At 45.8% G+C, this 16,190-nt stretch overlaps 1 protein-coding gene across 5 annotated transcripts in view; it reads left to right on the top strand.

The window, feature by feature from the left end:
* The window catches only part of ZFAT (zinc finger and AT-hook domain containing), a 144,499-nt gene that overhangs the window by 104,677 nt on the left and 23,632 nt on the right, over window positions 1-16,190 (top strand). For all 5 annotated transcript variants that reach the window (XR_010658660.1, XM_065902975.1, XM_065902976.1 and 2 more), the window contains 2 exons: window positions 3,293-3,431; window positions 13,069-13,187. Coding sequence is in view for 4 of the 5 variants with exons in the window: in XM_065902975.1 (XP_065759047.1) it covers window positions 3,293-3,431; window positions 13,069-13,187 (258 nt within the window). In the remaining variant the exon portion in view is untranslated. Of the gene's footprint in view, window positions 1-3,292; window positions 3,432-13,068; window positions 13,188-16,190 lie in introns of those variants that run through there.

Here is a 16,190-nt window from a genome sequence, read left to right as displayed (position 1 = left end):
AACTTGGCTTCTTTACTGAATGGTATGTTGATGAGACTGCATGTCATCCTCCTTCATCCGTTTTTTTCTTTTTAAACTGATGGTTCTATGACCTTTTTCTTCTTTTAAACATTATTTATTTATTTGGCTGCACTGGGGTCTTGGCTGTGGCATGCAGTATCTGACCAGGAATCAAACCCAGGCTCCCTGCATCGGGAGCACGGTGCTTGGCCACTAGACCACCAGGAAGTCCCCGTCCGTCCTCCCCGGTGCTGTGCAGCGCTCGCGGGCACGTTCACCCCCCGGGCGGGGGGACGGTGGGGCTCTCTCTGTGGCGTCTCTGTCACCAGCTCTGCTGCTGCGTGCCGCCTGTGCAGGTGTCCACGAGAACCCCCGGGGTGGGCACACCTGGCGGGCACTTGGTGGGGCCGTAGGCGCGTCTTCAGCTTCACGAGGCGAAGCCCAGTCACTTCCCACGGTGGCTGTGCCGGGTTATGCCAGCAGCGGGGTGCCCGGCCCGGAGTCTCTGCTGCCCCATGTCCGGGGGGACGTGCAGGATGGCCAGCCTGCTGGGCCTACGCCGGCCTCTCCGTGTGGCTTTGTTTTCATGTTCATGATGGTTAATGGAATTGAGCCCTTTTCCATAAATTTTTCTGGCCGTTTGGATTTATTTCTCTTTCCTTTTTTTTTTTTTAAATACTGTTCAAATATTTCCCCATTTTTTTCTATTGAGTGGTTTTGCTTTCTTGTTTGTTTTCTGGAATCCTTCATGTATCTGGGGTGGGGATCACTTTTTGAGTTACATGTTATAAATACAGTCTCTCATGCTGTTGCTCCCCATCTCCCCCGCCATGTCTTTTAAAGTTGTTACATTTAATGTCATTTTAAGAAACATTTCATCCAGAGTTTTCATTTTAGTTGTGGTTTTTCTGTTCCACTGTCTCATTTCAGGCCGCTAGATCTCGGCAGCAGCTGGATGTGTGGTTCCTTGCCTCAGTCTTGTTCCTTTCAAATAACCTGCCCTCCATTCATTTCCAGAGTGAAAACTCTGAAATTGGCGCGTCACCCCCTGCCTGATACCCACCAGGAACGCTGTCCGAGTCAGCTTCCTAACACAGGGCGTCCCCCTGTGACCTGGCCGCCTTCCACCCTCTTCTCAGCCCCTCCCAGCCCCACCTTGTCGCAGTCCTCCTGGAACAGCCTGTGTTCCGCCCGGCTTACCTTGGCGGTCCTCGTTTGTCCAAGTTGCTGGTTAGACTTGGGCTGCCTTATGTTCAGGAAATGCATGCAAACCAAACCATGCCTCTCCCAGGGACGATAGGTGGGAAGTCAGACCATCTCTTCATTGCTGGCTGGACCAGGGGCCCAAAATCCAGCGCAGACAAGTGGTAGAAGGGCTGGGAGATTGTGAAGCTTTGGGCAAATTCCTTAACCCTTTTGTGTTTCAGTTTTTTTTAATCTGTGAAATGGGAATAGCAGTTGTACCTACTGTAGGAGGTGGTTGTGAGATTTGCAGGAATTAATCTATGCAAGACTTAGAACTCTCTGGCATATGGTAGCTATCAGTAAAGGCGAGCTAAAATAGTCATAAATTATGGTAGTTTATGCTACTTCATAAAGACACTGTAACACCATGTTGTAGGCATGATGGCAGCTTCCTCCCTTGTTTTTGATCCACTTTTTTTTTTGTCGATTTGCCTCACATGCACTATAGGACTGCAGCCTGCATATATTTTCCTCATAACTCTTAGCTGGATGCTGGCCCGAAAGCTCTCAATAAATAACTTTCCTTTGAGATGTAGTGTCATTTGCTATCTGCAAGTATCTGACTTAAGAAACAAGTGTTGTGATTTAGTTTGCCTAGATAGCATTTAATCTTTGCAGTTGATATCTAAGTCCAAAAACTCGTGTGCATTCAGGGAATCAGAAGTCTCTCATTTGTCACCGTGTCCCCAGGTGAGAACAAGGTCTGACTCATAGCAGGATGTCAGTAAATACAATATATGCTTCATAAATGGAATCCCAAGAGGTGCCCTGTTCATGATGCAGTCAGACCCTATGCCTAGCAGTGGGTATGGGGCGTTGCCCATGCTCCACTTTGCCTCCGTCTCCTGCCCTGCAGTGACTATCCCAGCAGAAGTCCTTGCTGAAATGTGGCAACATCCCACAAGTTCAAGATTGTTCTGTGTGAAAAGCCCAGATGTGGCTCAGCCACATTGTTTAGGGAGAGAGGGTCCCAAGAAGATGTTAGGTAGTGATTGAATTCCTGTAAAAGGTGATGATGGTACCAGGGAATGGAATAGATGGAAAGGTTTGTCCTCCTAAACCCTGGAGCCATTCAGTAGTGCAGGGGGCCAGGGGGCTGACCTCCATGCCTGTAACAAAGGCTGAGATTACAGACGTCAGAGATGAAAGAAGGCTGTCTCATCACGGAGGGAGGTTTGGTCACAGCCAGTGTTTGAAAGCGTCCCTTCTGGCTTTAAGAATTGAAGATTTTCAGAGAAATCAGTAGCTCAGAAACTTGAGTTCTCTTTTGGACTCACCTGCCCGTTTTTTGACCTATCTACTCAAACGTTTTGGGAGTTCTTTTCATTAGCAATTCCACCAAGGAGCAGGCATGGGGAAATACATGGAGTTGAAACTCTTATGAGGCAGTTTATCTACTTTGCTCTAAGAAGGATGGAATTGGCTCTTGAGCCTGAAGTTAGGTTCATAGGACCATTTCTCATTTTAATTGCCCCTCTTGCCTCTGTGCCCACTGACCACCCAGCACTGGCAGGAGAGCATTTTTTTGGTTGTTCTTTTTGATTTCTGTGCAAATGCTAATGTTCCAAAAATAATTTCATAGAACTCGCTTATACGGAGAAAGGCAAGTACGTCAGAATTAATAGTAAGGGGAGTTACTTGAATAGCATTCACTTGAAAAAAAAAAAAGTGATAGATTCCTATGTTGAATTTTTTGTGATTTTCTTCTTGAACAAGTAAATATAAACTCTGGGGTGAACAACAGAGAACGATATGAAAGCAGCCTCTTTTAGCAGAGTTGCCTCCTGCTCTGGGGACTCCTGCCCAGTCACTTGGGGGGGGGGTGTCCCTGCAGAGGCAGGACTCAGCCACCCCAGGTTTGTGTCTTTTCCTGGAGCATATCCTGAGGCATGGTCTGCTCCTTGCAGGCCTTCCAGGAAGTGTCTGCTCCATGGATGGGGGAGTCGAGGAGGAGGAGCGGGGTGGGGGTTGGGGGGCCTCTTCCTTCCCATAGAGGCTGATGGCACAGGGGCTGGCCTGGCCCTAACCCTCCTCCTTGTCCCCCCAGCCTTTCCGCTGCGCCCACTGCCATTACTCATGCAACATCTCGGGCTCCCTGAAGCGGCACTACAACCGGAAGCACCCCAATGAGGAGTACAGCAACGTGGGCACTGGGGAGCTGGCGGCCGACGCGCTCATCCAGCAAGGTAGGCGAACGGCGGTGCCCTTGTGCCCGGCTGAGCCCCCCGGGGCAGCTTCGCGACCTCCCTCAGCACAGCCCGCGCGTTCCTGGTCATCTCTGTTCGCTTCCTTCTCTTCCCAGTGAGCGTCAGTGTTACTTGTGGCCAGGACCATATTACAGCAGCCTTAATGGAAACCTTAGGGGTTCCCGGAGGCTCAGACGGTAAAGAATCTGCCTGCAGTATGGGAGACCTGGTTTCAATCCCTGGGTCAGGAAGATCCGCTGGAGAAGGGAATGGCAACCCACTCCAATGTTCTTGCCTGGAGAATCCCATGGACAGAGGAGCCTGGCAGGCTACAGTCCATGGGATCACAGAGTTGGACACAGCTGAGCAACTAACACTTTCACTTTTGATGGAAATCTTAAACGAAAAAAGTGATACATTTTACCACCCTTCCCATAATGTTCGTTTATCAGTACAGTCATCCCTTGTTATCAGCAAGGGATCAGTTCCAGGACCCTCATGGATCCCACCGTCTGAGGATGCTCAAGTTGCTTGTGTAAAATGGCAGAGAACAGTTGGTGTCTGCATTTTCAGCCCCACATAGGATAAGGAACCTGGGGGTTCGAAGGGTCAACTGTGTAGCCTTTTGTCCTTAGTCCCTGCACACTTTTTGCGCAAATGGAAGTTCGTGGCTAACTTTCTTTACTTAATGTTGATTAACACACACAATTTGTTCTCCTTTGCTGTGCCGTCTTCCTACTTCAGCTTCTCAGGGCTTTTTCAGTACAGCATCGAAGGGAAACACCCCACTTTATTTATTTTAGATATTCATTTACTTTGCTTTTCTGGCTGCACTGTGTCTCAGTTGCAGAACACAGGCTCAGGAGTTGGGCACACGGGCTTAGTTGCCCTGAGTCATGTGGGATCTTAGCCTCCCTGACCAGGGATGAAACCCCTGTCCCCTCCCTTGGAAGGTAGATTGTTAACCACCAGACCACCAGGAAAGCCCCACCCTACTTTATATTTAACCATACCCCTGTTGTTGAACATTGTAGGGTTTCTAGATTTTTCTTTTACTGCAATTATAAACAGCACTATATTAAGCACATTTATGGGTGCTTAATTAATCTAAAAATATTTGAGTGCTCAGATCACATGTTCCTCCTGAAAAGAAGAAATGATTTGGAACATTTAAACTAAAGAGAATGAATGAAAACTCTAATAGCTTTGAAAAGTTTGGGGTTTTTTCAAAACATGGTCACATTTCCATTTGCGAGGGTTTAGCTCACGTGCTGTTGGTACATAGAAATGCTGTTGTATTCATATCTGTGCTCCGGTAATTCAGCTGAAAAATGATTGCAGTGTGCAGTGCATCAGTGGTTGCTCTTTCCTGGATCCTGTGACTCTTTGAAGCTGAAGACCATTTTAGAAACCTCCCACCCTCCCCCACCATCCCTGGTGCGTGAAGCTCCACTTGCTGTAACCACCATGAAAGGAGTCCTAGTGGAAAACAAATGAATTGACTGTATCCTTCAGCACTTCCGGTGACAGGGCTGATGTACGGAAATAGACGAGCAGCAGAAAACTCGGATAATTTTAAGTCATCCATCAGGGATAATGGGGGCATGTGCCTGGTGTTGGCATTAAAGGCAGTTTCTAGGAGTTGGAGGGCAGGCTGGAGTGTTGCCATTCGGGCAAGTTACCCACCCTCCGCTGGTGGGCCCGAACCTCGCCTGGAGCTCACAGCCACTATCACACAGGGTCACAACAGGATGAAACAAGAACACCCGAGTGTCTGGCACTTAGTACATTTGCATTCCTTTTTTTTTTTTCTTTTCTGAAACTATGCTAAGGCTTCTAGAGCTGGTGTATCATTTTTGAGGACTCCGCTGTCCAGAAATCACAGAAGAGAGGGTGAATTGCCTTCAGTTCAGTTCAGTCACTCAGTCATGTCCGACTCTTTTTGACCCCATGGTCATGCCAGGCTTCCGTGTTCATCACCAACTCCCAAAGCTTACTCAAACCATGTCCATCGAGTCGGTGATGCCATCCAACCATCTCATCCTCTGTCCTCCCCTTCTCCTAGGTTGCCTTCAAGTTATAGTAAATAATTGGGAGTACAGGGCTAGCGATTCATTTCAACATCGTTCACACTCTTAGGCTGGATTGGCGGGAAATAGATGTTTACTTGGTCATTGGGACAGGTGTGGGGATCTGATTGATGCCTCTGTCATAGTTCCCTGCTTTCAGACTTTCATTACTACCTTGCACAAAATGTGCTGAGGTCAAGTTGCTTCATGCCCTACATTTTCTTCATGCCCTAAGTTAATTTTCTAACTTGCTCTATAATCATTTGGCATTCCCTGGGTTTTCTAATCTTTGCAGGGCTATTTTTGGCCTTCATGTGTGTATTTATTTATTTTTGCTATGCTTCCATCAAGAGACTCACGTGGAAGGAAGCAATGGAATGTGTTTTGGCTCATAGGAAACGCCATGCCTCTGTGTCTTGGCAGGAGAACTGTCTCTGGAATCCGAGAGCTGGTTAAGGGTTAGTGCAGCTCAGAGCCCTCAAGAGCACACAGCTCTCGCTATCCTTGCATCTGAGGGAGAGAAGGAGAGAGGGAGAAGGTGGGGCTGAATAAATAGGACTATAATGCTGAGTCGTTTGGGATCAGTCACTGGAACTTTTCTCATTTTCTTTTGATTAATTTCATGTAATTCTCCCCATCCTTGTTTGGTTTTATTTTCCTCTTCTACCAACCCCTCAAAAATTATTTTCCTGGGACTTTATAATTTCTTCTTTTGAGATAGAGGAATAGGTCTTAAAATGACATAATAAAAAACCACACATATACCTATGACCGATGCATATTGATGTATGGAAGAAACATATTGTAAAATAATTATCCTCTGAATAAATAAATTAAAAAGTATTTCTAAAATTTTAAAAAAATGTAAAAAATCATAAATGTAGTTTTCTCAAAATGATGTTGCAGTCTCCTGAAACCAAGTGCAGGGACTCCTTGTCCACCTGCTGTGTTGAGATAGTGACACGCGGGCGCCATCGATTGCTGAGAAGGATGGTTCTGCCCCAGGCTGAGGGGTTTGCAGAGGGGGTCCGAGCACCACTTTTGTAGAGGAGGCGGGGAGAGGACCTAAAAGGCTGAGGTTTCCGCTTCGGGCAGGTTTCTCATGGAAGGGACTGTGGTGTTTTCCCTGCAGTTTGGGTCCTTTTCCACGAGTCCTGGAGTGGAGGCTGCTGGGGCATCTGCCCGTCGTGTTTTAGAAATGTTCACCAGCTGGCTTTCCCAGGGCGGGGGACGGGGTGCTGGTTTGTAGCATTTTCCAGTTTTTGTGCTGTGAATATTTCCACCAGGGCCAATGTCAAGCTTTCCATGTGATGTCGCTGAGCTGGGCAGGGATGTGCCCAGACAGCCACTGAGCTGGTTCCCACAGGCTCCAGCACGCGTCTGGTCCTGGGGGCACAGGCCGCGTGCCAGCCACGTGCCAGCTGGGCCTCAGCCAGAGGCACTCGGACTCCAGTGCCTCCCTGGCAGTTAGACTTGTACTGAATGCTTTGAAAATGCTTTATCCCCTGCTTATGTTTTATCTACTTCTGATGTTTTGAAAGCAGATCAATCTCTTACTTGTTCCTCTCTGCCAGTCACTTGTTCATTAATACGGATTTGAGGCATTTTCCCACAAAATATACATTTTCCTGTTGTATTGCTTCAGTGGGCCTCCCTCTTTCCTCCTCTTAAAAAGCCCGATGAAGCCAGCTCGAAAGCTGGTTCACTAAAACCAGAGGTTGTGAGAGGCATCAGCTGCTTGGTGCTCAGCGTCACAAACTCTCAAGCTCGTTCCCGGAGCTCATGGCCTGGTAAGGATGGGCTGGTCCTTTTCTGGGGACCTCACGGCCCTCCTTCAAGGCGCCCCAGGATGTTGGCACAAGTCTAGGGCCGGGAGCACAACCCTGGAGCCCGTCTGTGATCACTGTGGCCCCTGGACCAGTTACTCAGCTTCTCAGAGCATCAGTTTGCAAAGATGAGATCTTATTCTCGAAGATCCCAGACCGTGCCTGACGTGTCACAAGTGCCTGATAAATGGCTCACATTCCTTATCGTGTCTATTCCATTGCCTTCTTCACAGGGTATCTTAAGCTCATCATGTTCCCCACACTGTGCGAGGCACTGGGATGTGGTGGCATTTGTTGTCATTCTGGGTTGGGGATGAAGCCTGGGCAGCTCTTCCGTGTTCTGATCTTCTAACACAAAGTATGCACTCCTTTTAACAGGCCCCATGTTGCTACAGGAGAAAAGTTCACTGCTTCTCTCCGGTGGTGAACCTTATCTCAGGTCCCTTGTTTTAAGGAGTCATTGGGCAGGGGGGTAGGTAAATGAGATAAGAAAAGATATGAGGAAGAGGGCCAGAGAAGGCTTGTTTGTGGCATCTGCTGAAATCTTTGTGTTGTTTTGAACAGTTATATTAAGAATGTAAACGTGTATATCCATACCTTTGATGTACATTCATCTCTTAGTTTTTTCACACCACATTCAGGGAAAGTAGTATAGAAAAAAATCCAGAAACTGTCAGCCAACCCAGGGATTGAACCCAGGTCTCCCACATTGCAGGTGGATTCTTTACCAGCTAGGCCACAAGGGAAGCCCAAGAATACTGAAGTGAGTAGTCTATCCCTTCTCTAGGGAATCTTCTCGACCCAGGAATCGAACCAGGGTCTCCTGCAATGCAGGCAGATTCTTTACCAATTGAGCTATCAGGGAAGCCCTTCCACACCAGATTCGGGGAAAATTGTATAGAAAAAATCCAGAAACCGTCAGCTAACCTAGAGTCCTTTATTTGATTTTTGGACATTTTTATTTTAAAATTGTTTTTATTAGGGCTCAGATCCCATACATCACTGGAAGATGCTTCCAGTGATGTGATGCTGTGCTGTTGGTCGTTATTTTCTGTGTTGCCTTATCTCTCATGAGGTTGGCATCATCTTTCCCATTTTAAAATGAGGAGGTGCAGAGAGGAGAAAGGACTGGACCCCAGCTACACAGTGCAGGTCATCATGCCAGAGCCAGGTCCTGATTCAGAATCTGGCTTCTCACCACGGGTGGGCTGTGTCCTCTAACGTGAGTCTCAACTGTGCACTTGTTGAGGAGGAGGAAGAAGAGGAGATGTGGTCCTGTTGGGGACTGGTTTGCATTTGTTGCTGGTCACAAGAGATCACACGAGGATGTGTTGAAAGGTTACACATGCGGGAGCTGTCTGCTTTGCCTTACTTCTTTGCCTCCAGGTCTGATTGCTAACCTGACCCAAGGCTGACTCTGGGACCTCTCTCTCTCTTTCCAGCCCTTCCCTGGTTGTCCAGAGGATCTCAGATCACCAAGATTTTGAGAAGTGTATGGGAGGACCAGAGGGATGAGGGAGACCTTGGTTAAGCTCTGATTCAGCCTGACTCAAAGTCAAATGCACTTTGTTTTCCCTCTGCAGTATTTCCCCAAGTCCGACTTCATGTTTCACATGTTAATAAAAGTCCTCTATGTTCACTTTCCGTGGATCCTTAAGCTGCATTTGGTCCAGTCACCCTTGAGCATCTGTATTAGGTTCTTATTGCTGCTGTAACAAATGACCACACAGTTGGTAGTGGTTTAAGACAGCACAGATTTATTATCTTGCCATTCTGAAGGTAAGGAGCCCAAGCTGGTGTCACGGGCTCAAGTCAGGTTCCCAGATATTCCTTCTGGAGTCTCAAGAGCAGGATGCCTTCTTTTCCCAACTTCTGGAGGCTGTCTGCAGTCCTTGGCTTTGCCTCTCCTCCATCTCCAAAGCCGGTAGCCTTTCTTTGTCAGGTCATGGCGCTGGGGTCTGCTCTCCTGCCTGCTCTGAGAAGGATCCTTGTGATAACATTGGGCCCGTCCAGATGGTGCAGGATAATCGCCCCATCTCCAGCCCCTTACCTGATCCTTATCTCTGAGATCCTTTCCGCCACCTGAGGTTTCATTTTCACATGTTCTAGGGTTTAGGACATGAATATCTCTAGGGAGCCTGTTATTCTGCTGGCCCCACACTATCTTCTTCTTCTTCTTTTTTTTTTTTTTTTGCTTTTTATTTTGTACTGGGGCACAGCTGATTAACAATGTTGTGGTAGTTACAGGTGAACAGCCAAGGGACTGGGCCATCCATATATGTGTATCTGTCCTCCCCTCAACCCCCCTCCCATCCAGGCTGCCACATGGCGCTGAGCAGAGGTCCCTGTGCCATATAATAGGTCCTGTTGGCTATCCATTTAAAATGTAGCCGTGTGTCCATGGTCATCCCGACTCCCTAACGGCCCCTTCCCCTTGGCCACCATAAGCTTGTTTTCTGAGTCTATGAGTCTGTTTCTGTTTTGTAAGTTCATTTGCATCATTTCCTTTTAGATTCCACATATAAGGGATGTCATATGATATTTCTCTTCTGACTTAATACACCGCCTTTTATAAGGATATAAGCTTTAGCATTTTTGCCTTCATAGAAAAAAAAAAACCCAAAAACCCAAGACCCAAGCATTCAAGGAAGTGGTTCTGAGTCATATGAGCCAAGTGACAAGTGCAGATCTCCTGACTGTCCAACCGACTGTCCATGCCATTCTGGGAGTTATATTTTTGAAAATGAAATTGAATTTTCAATAACATCAGCCTCTGCAAAAGAGTGAAAATAGTTTAATACTTGAAATTCCTCCAGAATAGATTGAATTCCAAAAAGAACAAAAGATGCCATGATGGAGTTTTCAAATTGCTCCTGAAATTCTGTCCTTTGGCTTGGTTCATCTTTCCTTGTGAGGAAGATTGCAACTTGCAGGGGGGGGGGGTTGTGGTTTTTATGGGGTGCACTTAATATCAGGGCTGCAAGGAAACTCATTAGGTCTCCCCGTGACCTTTGCCAAGTGTTGCCTAAGCATTTAATGAATTGAAATGAAAATTAATTTTTCTCAGTTTTGATGTCAATTACCTGGCACAGTTACACCTTCCATCTATATTAAATATTTCCATTTGTTGTTCTTTAATTAAAGCCACCATGATAAAGGTGGGAGTTTTAATTGATATGGGGGCATTCTCATATTAATTTTAATTTAACCATAATATAAAGATGTTTTTTCTCCCTAAATTAGTTTCCATTAAAGAATAGCCCAGAAGGAATCCTTAATTTCATTTTAAAGCCTAAATTTAACCTTCAGTAATTTGTTTGTGTTCATTGCCACATTTTAAGTCTTTATAGAAGCAATGTCAGCTTAACCCAAAGACAAGGTGGTGGTTCTCATGCCTTGGAGGGTTTTAAAAGATGACTGTAAGAAAATGCATCATTTTAGATGATGAACAAGCAATAACAAAGAAGATTAAGAACTAAGTTTAATTATCCTCTGGGCAAGAAAGAACAAGCTCATTTGATTTTGCCTAAAAAAGTGCAGTATGTTTGAGTTTCAGAAAACAACTGTCTAAGCTGCCTTTTCTGTAGAATGTTCTAGAAGCTCAGGATTTGGTAACCATTGCCAGTCTCTGTGGGCACTAGTGGTAAAGAAACTGTCTGCCAAGGCAGGAGACAAAAGAGACACAGGTTTATTTGAGCCCTGGGTCAGGAAGATTCCCTGGAGGAAGGCATGGCATTATTCTTGCCTGGAGAATGCTATGGACAGAGGAGCCTGGCAGGCTGTGGTCCATAGCATCGCAAAGCGTTGGACACAGCGGAAGCGACTGAGCACTCACGCGCAGGCCGCTGTCTGCGCTGACTCTGGCCACTCTCTCTGTCGCATCTGCGTGCTCCTCCGTGCTGGCCCAGGGTGGAGAGGCCGAGGCTCAAGGGACTGTGCCGTCAGCCACCTGGGCAGGCTGCCATTCCTGCCCGTGGCCGTCTGGGGAACCGCCCACCACCTCAAGTGATAGACAAGCCGCCCTGGTTACAGGGCGGTGCTCTCTAAGGTGCACTGACGAGGCGTTGATTCGGGGAGCTGGCACAGCATAGCCGCATTCAAGAGATGCTTCAGTTCTGCGATGTGTCCCGTGAGATCTGTCTGGTTCTTGTATAATTTGTTAAGACAGCCTGTCTTCAGGACAGAATTCCTCTCCCTCCTTCCTTAGGGCCCCAGTGAGCAGCAGATAAATGCTGACACTGGGAGGGCCCAGGAGAGCACACAGATCTGGCAGAGACCAGGGGCCGAGTCAGTGGACAGGTGGACAGCCGCAGTGTCCGGAGGAGTGAAAGAGCTCGGCAAATGCAGAAGGCAGAGAAGGAGAGGGGTGGGGGAGAAGGGGAGGAGACGGGGCTGGGGAGGGCGGCAGGGACGCGGCCACACGGGGTCAGAGGCCACAGCAAGGAGCTAAGGTTTTGTTCTGGCTGTGAAGGGAAGCAGGTGGGGGTGCTTACACCTACGAGAGATGTGATTTCAGCTGAGTTTTTAAGACCAGTCGTTGTGCTGGGTGGAGAGCAGACCCACAGTGGCTGTGGGAGACCAGTTAGAGGCCTTCTGTTCCCATCTCACTGCCCTGGCCCCTCGGGGGCAGGCCTGATGCTGATAGCACTTGGCCTGACTCTAGCCTGCTCAACGTTCGGTAGGTTAGAGGCCTGATGCCGAGCTTCTCTGGTGCAGCTTAGATGATAAAGAACCCCCGTGCCAACGCAGGAAATGTGGGTTCAGTCCCTGGGTTGGGAAGGTCCCCTGGAGGAGGAAATGGCAACCCACTCCAGTATTCTTGCCTGGAGCATCCCATGGACAGAGGAGCCTGATGATGGGCTACAGTTGATGGGGTCGCAAAGAATTGGATGCAGCAGCACCACTGACTACAGCTAGCCTCCCGGGGACTAGTCTGCTTCCGAAGGCACGTCCTGATCGGTCACTCCCCTGTACTAACACTTAGGTGAAACTGACAGCAATCATTGTAAACCAACTGTGCTTCAGATGAACAAATAAACAAATGATTTTTGTCCAGCTCCAAATTTAGTTACTGCTTCTGATAAAATCTTAGATAAGTAGTCTCTGTATGACTTTCAGTTTTGGTTTTTTTTTTTTTTTTTTTAATTCTAGAGTTTTATATTCTCTTAATTAAAGCATGCAGGTACTTCCTGGAATATGTGTCAGATTTAATCAGTTAAATAAATAGTGACATTTCAAGGATGTGACCAGCTTTTTCATTTGTCCTTTATGGGGGTATACAAGTGGGGATTTATATACCTGGCTTCACTTCTGACATGAAGGAGACTGAGCATCTGGCCCTCTGCCTTAGTGTTTTAGGACAAAAGAGATTGAGAAAAGCAACCATTGTCCTTCAGTTATTTTTTGCTTTCTAAATTATTTGTTATTTTCAAATAAAAATGTGAAAAAATGATTTAAGCCACTTTATCCACTCAGCCAAAGGAATATTACTCATCTTGACTGTCACCTAAAATATTAAATGTGTATTAGATTCTCTGCAAATTCTGATTCAATAAATGAAAAGAAATGCATTAAGTTTTAAAAACTCTGCTCTGAGTCTGAAAAGCATACTGAACTGCTGCTCTTCTGTTCACTAGTGAAGGAAGCTTGGGTTGAAAGCCAAGACTGCAGACGGACGCCTCTCTCAGGCCTGGGGCGTTCGGACAGACGGCTGCGCGCTCTGACCTGTGTCTGTGCTTCCAGGGGGTTTGAAGTGCCCGGTGTGCAGCTTTGTCTACGGCACCAAATGGGAGTTCAACAGGCACCTGAAGAACAAGCACGGCCTGAAGCTGGTGGAGAGCGAAGGGGACCCCAAGTGGGAGGTACATTTGAAAGCTTGGTCTTGATCGTGACTTTGCTCAGCACAGACAACAAACCAGGCAAGCCCAGTGCCGTTCCTTGGAGCAATGGGTTTTCTGGTGGGAAACTGGGACATCTTTTCGAACCCCGTCTCCCATCTGATGGTGAGGTCCGGGCTATGCATGTGACTTCTTACGCTGAGTTGTGTTTAGACTGGTTTGTGAATGAATGTCTGCATCGGGCTCATTGATATTTTTACTTCTGTTATCTTGAATCCACAGTTTCAGAAACTGCATCTGAAAGAAAAATGCACGACAGGGTATATATTGTTGGTCCCCACCCAGAGAGCAGAGAAGGGCCCCGCTTGCTGATTTTAGGTCCTCGTCTCCCTCAGCTGAAGGCAACTGCTCCTCCCTGTCACTTTTGTTTTCCAACCAGATGTTGGAACCAGCTCCTGGCTGAATTCTATAAAAGCCAGTAGCTGTATTTTGTAAGCCAGTAGCTGTTTCTCTTTTCAGGTACCAGGGGTCACTACCAAGTTAGAGTTTACCTGAGATGGAGTTTCTCAAACTCAGTGCTGCTGAAGTTATGATCTGGACAATTCTTTGTTGTAGAGGGCTGCACTCCTCATTTTAGAATGTTTAGTAGCATCCTTGACCTCTGCCCACCAGGATCCACTAGCACAGCCGTTTGTGAAAGCCAGACAGAAAGCACAGACGCTGCCAGTGCTCCCCAGGAGTCAAAATGACCCTCAACTGAGAACCACTTTCTGAGACATTTCTGTCATATCAGAGTATCCAGTGGGTTTATTCCAGTTTAGAGTAAGGGCTTAGAAACAAATCCACCAACCGTGTGGGGGTTATTCCAGAAAGCAAGGGAAGGGTTGTCCAGGGGGAGGGAATGTGTTAATCTGTTAACATAACCCATCATGGTATCAGAACTAGGGAGAAAACTGAATGATCATCTTCATAGATGCAGAAAAGGCATTTGACAAAATTCCACATCCACTGATTAAAAACCGTCAATAAAGCAGAATTTGATGCGTCCGTCTTTAAGATGAAAAACATATGTGTTTCAGCTCAAAAGCCAGCATCTTAAGTTTCTCATTAGATTTGGGAACAAGATGAGGATGCCCTAGGGGGTCTGGTCTTTTAACATCATGAGAGGCCTCAGCTGGTATGTTGGACAAGGTAGGGTAAATAGAGGCATAAGAATCAGAGAAGAAGAAATATCTCTGTAGATACAGGATTATGTTTTTGAAAATCTAACAATGAATGAAAATCTACTACATATGATAAGCAGCAGATTAAAACATCAATATACAATAATCAATGGCTTTTATAGAGAGAGAACCTAGAACAAAAGAACAGAGATTTAAATGTGAAAACAGAGATATTTTACAAATACCAGAAGAAAACATAAATGAATCTATTTGTAACTTGAGAGTGTGGAGAACTTCCTAACTATAACTCAAAATCCAGATTCAATTAGGAAAAAGATTGAAAACAAATTAGTCACATGAAAAACATTTTAAAAATTTTATGTAAAAGAACTCATAGAGGGGCAAAATGACAAAAAAACTATTTTCAGTCGTATGATAGAAAAAAGGTGACTATCTTAATGTTGTAAAAGGCTTCTTCTAGAAATACTGATGAAAAAGATCAACAGCCTAATATGCAAGAGATAAGAAAGGCATGAAGAAAAAGAAATGTAAATGACCTTGACTCTCTGAAAGCATGATCAGCCTCACATGTAATAAATGTAATTAAAACTAGACAGACAGAATTTCTTACCTATTTGACTGGCAAGAATCCACAAGTTAGACATCATCTCTGCTGGAGAGGCTGAGTAAATAGGCATTCTCATACATTGCTGGTGGGAGTGCAAAACAGTGTGACCTTTATGAAGGGGAATCTAGCAATATCTACTGAAATTACATATGCGCTTCTTTTTCCATTAACTAAACAATCCCACCGTTAGAAAACTGTCCCAAGGCTATACTCACAAAAATGAGGGAAGGTATCCACACAAGGCTGTTTATTACAACTCTATTAATGTAGAATGTGAAGATTGTGTGTGTGTGTGTATGTGTGTACACCAATAGATTGATGCAGAAATAATTCCAGATATATGTGTATACATGGTTAGTATACATGCATGTATTTCTTAGCTTTTTGTGCTTAGGGAGCCTAGAAACAGTGACCCCAACTGGCAATGAGCGTGCCTAGTTTCCAGGTCTTGGTTTCTAACAGGATTCTCCGAGAAGAGGACCAGGGTCCCTTGGAAAAAGTGGTTGACTTCAGGGCAGAGGCAGAAATTACGTAAGGTGATCCTGAAGCATTTTGTAGTTTTAGAAAGTAACAATCATGTGCTCCACAAAAGTAAAACAGAAACGTGTCAAAATGACACAGGAGACAACCCAGAGAGTTCCTAGCCTTTCCCTTCTCCAGGGGATCTTCCCAAACCAGGGATCAAACCCAGGTCTCCCGCATTGCAGCTGGATTCTTTACCAGCTGAGCCACTAGGGAAGCCCAAGAATACTGGGGTGGGTATCCTATCCATTCTCCAGCAGGTCTTCCTGACCCAAGAATCGAACCAAGGTCTCCTGCATTGCAGGCAGATTCTTTACCAGCTGAGCTAACAGGGAATCCGCTAGAGAATTCCTAACGGCTCCAAACTGGAACAATTTGAGTAACAAGGTAAATCATGATAGTATTGGATTAAAAAATCACTCAAAACATAGGGTAAATATCTCTGCATCCATACTGATAAATGATTGAATAAATAGTGGAGAAGGAACAGTTCTTACCTACAGAAGAATTCTGATTAATCTAGAAAGAATGAGGGAAATAGAAAATTACCATTTGAGCACCATAGTAATAATTAAAGTAACCAAGATCTATTGATGAATGCCAGAATTAGTCAACAGAAGTTTTGAGGAGAAATAGAATATTGATGTAACCTCAAATTATCTCCCCCTAAATAATTATGAGTTATAAAGGGAAAAGTAATAACATCACAGTTCA

Source organism: Muntiacus reevesi, chromosome 12, assembly GCF_963930625.1.
Source record: "Muntiacus reevesi chromosome 12, mMunRee1.1, whole genome shotgun sequence".
Classification (NCBI taxonomy): domain Eukaryota; kingdom Metazoa; phylum Chordata; class Mammalia; order Artiodactyla; family Cervidae; genus Muntiacus; species Muntiacus reevesi.
The sequence above is the reverse complement of the archived record's forward strand: the minus strand, read 5'-3'. Positions and strand labels throughout refer to the sequence as shown.